This window comes from Rhagoletis pomonella, unplaced genomic scaffold (assembly GCF_013731165.1).
Source record: "Rhagoletis pomonella isolate Grant_MI unplaced genomic scaffold, Rhpom_1.0 Rhpom_scaffold_00005, whole genome shotgun sequence".
NCBI lineage: Eukaryota > Metazoa > Arthropoda > Insecta > Diptera > Tephritidae > Rhagoletis > Rhagoletis pomonella.
The window spans coordinates 43,127,479-43,134,675 of NW_023458559.1; the positions used below are offsets into that span (position 1 = coordinate 43,127,479).

The following is a 7,197-nucleotide window of genomic DNA, read 5'->3' on the forward strand; positions in this document are numbered from 1 at the left end:
GATAAAAGCAAATTAGAAATAGAATTTGAGGTTAGCTAAGTTTGAGCAAAGCACTGTTTTTGGTTTCTATTTGCTTCTTTTGTTTATATTAATATTACTTTTTTATATAGAAACTTCTTGCCATAACTGATGAAGCAGCAAAATCTTCGGCCGTGGGCAGCAATGAGGAAAATATGTCGAAGAATCGTAACGAATCAATCATACCTTACGACCGCAATCGAGTAAGTATTTTTATGTATGTATGCATATTTACATTTTAAACTAAAATAAATTAGTGCGTAAAATAGAGTTTTACGCAAGTATTAACAGCTGTACACGAACAGTGTTATACTATCTTAAAGCTACAGAACTATGTTAAATTGAATAGAACGAATACGCTAAAGTAGCAGCGAAGCTACATCGATAGAGATATATAGATAATATCGAGGAATATACCGATAACGTTTATTCGTTTGATTTTAAAATATAAAATAAAGACATGTATATCCTCAATTTCAGGTTATACTAACACCCATACCGATGAAAGAGAACTCCACCTACATAAACGCCTCATTTATCGAGGGTTATGATAATTCAGAAGCATTTATAATTACACAGGATCCCTTGGAAAATACAATTGGTGATTTTTGGCGAATGATATCTGAACAAAGTATAACCACACTTGTGATGATATCTGAGGTAAGCAAATTTTATTATCCTTCGATCAATTCTCGCTAGCTTATAGTGAAAAGTTGCTAAGTCAATTTAAAAAAAAATCCTACAGAATAGGAAAAGTACTTATAGCACTTTCTTCATATATTATGGAAGAGATTGAATGCGACATTTTTCTCGTGTAAAGTAAATCAAAACTATACGAATCAGATGTATTCGATGTTAATAAAAAAATTTCGTACTATTTTGGCCTTATCAAATTATCTGTTTCTCTTTTGGACTTGCCTTTCATTGAATATAATCGGCAAAAAAATAAAACATGTACCTTAATCCTTTTGACGAAGCATTTTTAATCTTGCTTCCTACATCAAAATATGAGGCTTCACAAAAGGTTCTTTTCACTCTAGGGTAGCGAGACACAAGTATATATGTACATGTGTAAATAATTCAAAACAATTTTGCATTATGGCGCTTTTACAGATTGGTGATGGACCCAGAAAATGTCCACGCTACTGGGCAGATGATGAAATTCAATACGATCATATACTTGTAAAATATATGCAAAGTGAAAGCTGTCCATACTATACGCGTCGCGAATTCAACGTAACAAATTGTAAAATTGATGATACAATAAAAGTGACACAATTTCAATATAACGGCTGGCCGACTGTCGATGGTGAGGTGCCAGAAGTTTGCCGTGGTATTATAGAACTCGTCGATCAGGCGTTAAATCATCATAACAGAGATAAAAGTATTGGTTGTAAATCACCCCTGACTGTGCATTGCAGGTAATTTTGGCGCATAAATAACGCTTTATTTCATGAAAGAAAAAATACCTATGTGTTGTATTATTTATAGTTTGGGCACCGATAGGAGCTCAATATTTGTGACCATGTGCATATTGGTGCAGCAGTTGAGAACCGAAAAGAGCATTGATATTTGTTCAACGGCTAGAAAGATACGATCTCAGCGGCCAAGGCTATTAAATTCATTTGTAAGTGTAAAAGTAAAAAATTGCCAAGTAATTAACGCTGTAATAATTTATGTAAATTTTCCGTTAAATATTTGCAGGCACAATACGAGTTCCTACATCGTGCCATAGCCAACTACGCTGACTTGCACAAACTGTCGACAGAAACTGCGTCTTCTGAGTGTTAATAATTAAGCTATTAAAAAGTGAATAATTTATAAGTATACATCACACACTTACACATACTGATTAGTCATAAACATTTAAAGTAAAACATATAAATATATATAATGCATATATATGTATATCTAAGCACAAAAAAGTATTTGTAATGCATAGAAATCATATTCATTTATTGTGTAAAACTTCGCGAACCCAACCACAACAAGAACAAAAAAAAAATAACAATAACTTAATGTTTAAAAATTGACTTATGTATAAGTTTTTTCTACCTAAGTTTATTTAGCAGACTACCAAAGGACAGCCCGTAAATAAAAAAATATTTTAGATAAAACCAAAATGTGCTGGAACTTTTGAAGTATTGCGTTTGAATGGGGAATCGAATTTATCAACGATTAGGGGGATTACCAGCTCGTGCTTGCGGGTATTGAAAATTTGAAAAATACCTATAAAGAAAAATATATATTTTTTTAAAGCGTCGCCCGTCTGATGGGAAGAGAGAGAAAAGCCGCTGATGGGACAGGAATTCGTGTCGCTCAGCCAACTTTTAACCCACCGGGAATTGATTTACGCACTATGAAGATTTGTTTTAAAAGCTAACCATTTGTGAACAACGCCCATTATTGGACTTTAATCTTTATGAGGACTTTCAGAAATCAATACAATACATTCATTAGAACCCGGCGTCCTTAACACTGCAAGCATCAGAAATTGACCAATTCAATGATTTTGTAGCCGTAGACCTTTATTCCAAAACCTTCCTGCTTTCTTGTGCTTACGAGGAAAAAACGCATTACTATTAACTCTTATTTATTGAGGATCGAAATTAAGAAGTACATATACGTACGTATTGTTTTCATATACATAATTCTAATTTGTGTTTAATTTACTTATTGAAAATTAAGTTCAAAATATGATTGTAGGCATAACCTACACTGGAGCTACTGAATATTCAGCCGGAAATTTGAAGATGTGTGAGCCAAGTGATTTGATAGTAGGCAACAAGCCGGCATTCGGTATAATATTCCATGATAAATATAATGAAACATTTTTATTGTTCCTGTGGAATCAAATGAAATTAAAAAATATGTATGTACAATAAAATTGCTAAGCAAATAACTCACTTCAATCCATTGCCATCATCCCAGAAGTAATATTTAGTATTCATATTCTTAAAATCAAGCGCCGAATTTTCGCCACGCAAAATTATCTTATCCCACAGCACAACTTGATTTAGTACGTTGTCCTGTGTCTTATATTCCGCGGTCAAGTAAAGGAACAATTGTTTTACATTCCAATTGAAAAGGCTGGTGAGGTTCGTTTCCAAATCGAAGGTGAGAAAGCCCAAGTCATGTTTCTCACGCGAGGCGCCGTAGTCGGGCACGTTTTTACTGATACACAATGATAAATTTTGGAATAATGAATAGGTATACAAAAATTGGCCCTGCCTTCAAATATGCAGGTATACATAGTACTTACACCAACACTTTTACGGTGTTTACGTGTGCAGTTGTCCTGCTGTCTAGGAATACAGTTGAAAGAAAGCAGCAAAATGTTAAACAGGCTAATACGCTTAACGAGTAAGCAACTGTTGCATTGCCCCGCGTTAGTACCGTATGCATATTTATTTGTTTTTTGTAAATAGCAAAGGAATTAATTTAACTAACTACACGTATACCATTGACACGTAGAAAATAGCCGCCGATTGTCAAACAGCAGGGATATGTAATGTACGAAGTTATTAAATGGATTCAGTACAGAACAGGGTGCTCCAAAGGATTGAAAGTAAATTGTTTGCAAATACAAAGTTTTCGATGGAATTTTAGTGCTGTTTACTACAAGTTAAATAAACAAAAAGAGATTAAATAGTTAACAAATCATGTGGGCAATTGGTTTTAGTTACTAAATTTTACTTCAAAAATGTATTTAATAAATACTCAAATTATGCATTCTATAAGTGGACGGAGTGTTACTGTTCCACTGATCCCATATTTTCTTCTGAGCCATGCTGTACCCAGCAAGTAATTAATTTTTTAGCCAGCTTGTTGAACGTAAACATTTGTGGGCGTATTAAAATAAAGTGTTTGTCGCGTATTATTTAAAATGAAACCAATTGTTGTGTTGACGTCTAGCGGAGAAGAGAAGCCACAAAATATAATCAAAGGTATGTATCTAAAGTAAACGTGATCAAATTTGCCGCTTTTTCACAATAATTGGTTGAAAGTTAAGCGATCGATCCCATCAAAGGTCGATTCATCATAGGGTAAAAGTGCACTTTAGCGGAACCAGGCGTCCTAATCGTTTTTGCGTAGGCGGCATTCGGCCGCACTTAGGGATTATAACCCTCAGGCAGTAGAATTCTCCTTTCTGTGTTGCCAAAGAAGGGGGGCTGAACACCTTTTGCAGAGACCAACTTTCATTTACTCGATTTATTTGCATAAAATTCATCAAAACATGGTGCGAAAAGTGCAAAGTGCAAGTGTTTTTTGCGAATAACTCTAAAAATGAAGTGTTGCTAGAGGGACAGTCCTTGGCGAGATATAAATCCGGGTCGTTCCGGTTACGTCGACCCGACTGTCGATCAAGCTAGGTGACTATTATAATTAGCTTTTTACTATTATAGGTATCCTTAACACGATTGGAAATCCCACAGAAAACACCGAGTCTATTACTATTGGTTCATCCACATATTTAACTTATTTGTGTGATCTTAAAACCAAGTATTATGAAAATACCATCGCTTTATTGCCCTATGAAGGCAATATCTGTGAACTACCCGAAGATGTTTTGAAGGCTACAGAGATGCTAATGTTCTACTTCGATCCGGACAATGTAAATCTCTATACTACCAGTTGCGGTTAACAAATTACTAATTTAATTCCTATATTTTTAGAAATCATTTAAGCAAAAACTGCCTGACCTTTGCAAACTTGTAACCAATAATGACATCGAATTGGGCTTATTGTTGACTAGCAAACTCTTTGATGATGCAAAACAAGGGCTGACTTATGAAAGCGTAAAAGAATGCTATAAATTCCAGTTTGATGTAATAGAGCTCAGCAATGATGAGGCTGCTGAAGAAGCCGGAGGATATGAAGAAATCGTCGAGGCTTTAAAAAATAATATTTGGTCTAATGTTAAAGTACCGGGTAAGCGATTTCTCTCATAATACATATAACATCCTTTAGTAATTTGTAATTCGTTAAAAAACTTGGGAAGGTGGCAACATAGATGGGCAAGAAGGCGATATGGAAGAGCAGTTGGAAAGCTTCGAAAATTTACTATCGAGCATTCAAAACTTTAAACGTATATCGAATGGCATGGAACGAGATCAAATGCTCGATGAAGCAGAAAAATTAGCTGAACTTTTTATCAAAATGATGAATGAAGATTAAATGTGATAAATTTTCGAGGATTCTAAGTTAAACAAGAATGTGTATGTAATAGTATGTAGTAGATTAAAAATCAATAGCCAACGATCGTTCTGAAGTGTTAAAGGAATTTATATATACATAATTCAACAGAAATATGAATTTCTCGCATTCAACCTCAATATATGTACATATGTCCTATAAGTGGGAACCAGGAATTTTGCCAATCGTCTCCAATACGAAGGCATTTTTAAACTTTTCAACATAATACTAAAAATTCATATATGTATATACATATTTATGTTTTCATATTATTTTATTGATAAAATTTATGCTGGTAAAAGATCAAAGTCATCGCTGACGTGTACTATAGGTACGTGATCCTTATCAATTACAGTTTCACATTTGTAATCCCATAACTTATGTTTCTTCTGTTCGATATCCCAATTCATCATCTGTACGGCATGCAGGCTTTCAGCTTCATTATGGTGGCGCAAAACCATAGCTTCCTAAAAATATATTACACTTCATAAAAAATACACATGATCGGGCTATGCAAGCGCGTACCTTTATTTTATCCCATTTATCGTCGACATCCTGCAACCAGCTTAATAGTTGCCGTCCATTGAAACGATATCGCGCATTTTTATCCTTTTCTTCCTGCTCAGATGTCGGTATATTATAGACTTCTTGATCTTTAAGAAGCGTGCATACTGAATATGGTACGGGTTGACATGAAATATTACGCGCAGCCTTCGAGTGAACTCGTATCATTTCCTGTTCAACATTCAAGCACAATTTTTCGCGTTCTACTATATGACGCTGTAGCAATTCATTGCGCTCTTGTTCTTGGATACTAAAAATGTCTTGCATTTTTGCCGGTATCGTACCTGGCGTTACAGTTTCAACCTTCTTCTCGTTACTCGCAAGAAGATAGGTTTTCTTGTTTAGTAAATATTCATTATAACCTTGCGGTGGTCTCGGTTTAATGGGATAAATGTTTCGCCACTTTTTCTCAATCTGCCTACGTATATTAAGATACATTTGGAAACAATTTGTAAATGGAAAATCATGTGAATGTGTTTCTGAAATGGTCGAAGATGCTTCTGTATTTGAATTATGATTGCCATTATTCTTGTTATTGTGATTATCATCGTGTTTTGAGCGTATTTTACGCTTACGTGGATGCAATTCGACGCTATGCGAATGTACATCCTTCGATGAAGAGGTCGATGATGTAGAAGGACTTGGCAAATTAACGATATTTTCATTTTCATATGTTGGGTTCTGTTGTATCGGACTTGCGCTGACGTTTGTAAATGAAAGCTTGTTTTCTGTATTACCTTCGTTAGCATTCGATGATGCTGGCGATGGTGAGCTGCTCTGCATTTGTGGTGACGAATTATTGGAACTACGCTCAGCGCTGGTAATGCCACTCCGATGTGAGCTGCGAAGCACACGATGTAGATTTTTTTCCTCATTTAACAATTTCATATTTTTTTCATCCATAACAGTGCACATGTTGTTAATTTTAATGGGACTCTCATTTGGACTACTGCATTGGGCTTCACGTTCGCTGGAATCATTTGTGTTTGAACTCACTACATAGGGTAGGGCAGCATTGCGAGATGTATTAATTTTACCCGTGCGCGATACATTTCCATCTGTATCTATAGAACAGTTCTGTTGTGGAATGACAATTTTCAAAGGTGGTACTTTCAAACCGCCACTATATAAAGAGTCTGACATTTTGAATTCTTCATCCTCCGTATCGCCCTCAAATTGTTTTGCGAATCCAGTTTTTGTTAAGTCAGACTGCTCTTTTTCTGTTGAATTCGAGTTTTTACTAGGATTCGGTGAACCCTTAGTCGTCGTCGTTTGCTTGATGGCCTTCTCAGTGCGGCCGGGTAGTCGTGCAGCTGAAGTGGATTTAGAATCTTTGCCAGCATCTACTTCCTTGCGTTTTTTCTTCTTGACTTCATCACAATCATCAAATTCGTCTTCATCGACGTCTGAGAAATTCCT

At 35.3% G+C, this 7,197-nt stretch overlaps 4 protein-coding genes across 5 annotated transcripts in view; 2 read left to right on the plus strand and 2 right to left on the minus strand.

Annotated features, from left to right (window-relative positions):
* Nucleotides 1–1,889, plus strand: part of LOC118738983 (tyrosine-protein phosphatase 69D) — a gene marked incomplete at its 5' end in the record, with an annotated part of 6,565 nt that extends 4,676 nt beyond the window's left edge. For both annotated transcript variants that reach the window (XM_036470055.1, XM_036470056.1), the window contains 5 exon segments: nt 111–221; nt 499–678; nt 1,132–1,439; nt 1,510–1,645; nt 1,723–1,889. In XM_036470055.1, the coding sequence (XP_036325948.1) occupies nt 111–221; nt 499–678; nt 1,132–1,439; nt 1,510–1,645; nt 1,723–1,809 (822 nt within the window).
* Nucleotides 1,890–2,594: 705 nt separating this feature from the next.
* LOC118738985 (signal peptidase complex subunit 3) lies at nt 2,595–3,538 on the minus strand. Its single transcript, XM_036470058.1, has 3 exons — nt 3,281–3,538; nt 2,926–3,192; nt 2,595–2,861 (listed from the first exon to the last, which is right to left on the minus strand). Exons 1-3 carry the CDS (start codon nt 3,421–3,423, stop codon nt 2,732–2,734), a joined length of 540 nt encoding a protein of 179 aa, XP_036325951.1. The 5' UTR covers nt 3,424–3,538; the 3' UTR covers nt 2,595–2,731.
* A 275-nt stretch (nt 3,539–3,813) lies between these two features.
* LOC118738984 lies at nt 3,814–5,354 on the plus strand. Its single transcript, XM_036470057.1, has 4 exons — nt 3,814–3,965; nt 4,425–4,633; nt 4,695–4,950; nt 5,021–5,354. The coding sequence occupies exons 1-4, from the start codon at nt 3,905–3,907 to the stop codon at nt 5,194–5,196; spliced, it is 702 nt and encodes a 233-aa protein (XP_036325950.1). The 5' UTR covers nt 3,814–3,904; the 3' UTR covers nt 5,197–5,354.
* Nucleotides 5,355–5,469: 115 nt separating this feature from the next.
* On the minus strand, nt 5,470–7,197 carry LOC118740117 (ankyrin repeat domain-containing protein 12; the record flags this gene model as incomplete). The annotated part of the gene is made up of 2 exons (XM_036471610.1): nt 5,470–5,681; nt 5,740–7,197. Coding segments are annotated over 2 exons (1,638 nt in total), but the record flags the coding sequence as incomplete, so codon positions are not given.

Coding starts and splice junctions, on each gene's coding strand:
- LOC118738985 (XM_036470058.1), bottom strand. CDS start 3,423: ATGCATACGGTACTAACGCGGGGCAATGCAACAGTTGCTTACTCGTTA. Junction 3,193..3,280: donor AACACCGTAAAAGTGTTGGT/GTAAGTACTATG, acceptor ATTGTGTATCAG/TAAAAACGTGCCCGACTACG. Junction 2,862..2,925: donor GATGATGGCAATGGATTGAA/GTGAGTTATTTG, acceptor TTGATTCCACAG/GAACAATAAAAATGTTTCAT.
- LOC118738984 (XM_036470057.1), top strand. CDS start 3,905: ATGAAACCAATTGTTGTGTTGACGTCTAGCGGAGAAGAGAAGCCACAA. Junction 3,966..4,424: donor GCCACAAAATATAATCAAAG/GTATGTATCTAA, acceptor TTACTATTATAG/GTATCCTTAACACGATTGGA. Junction 4,951..5,020: donor GTCTAATGTTAAAGTACCGG/GTAAGCGATTTC, acceptor AAACTTGGGAAG/GTGGCAACATAGATGGGCAA.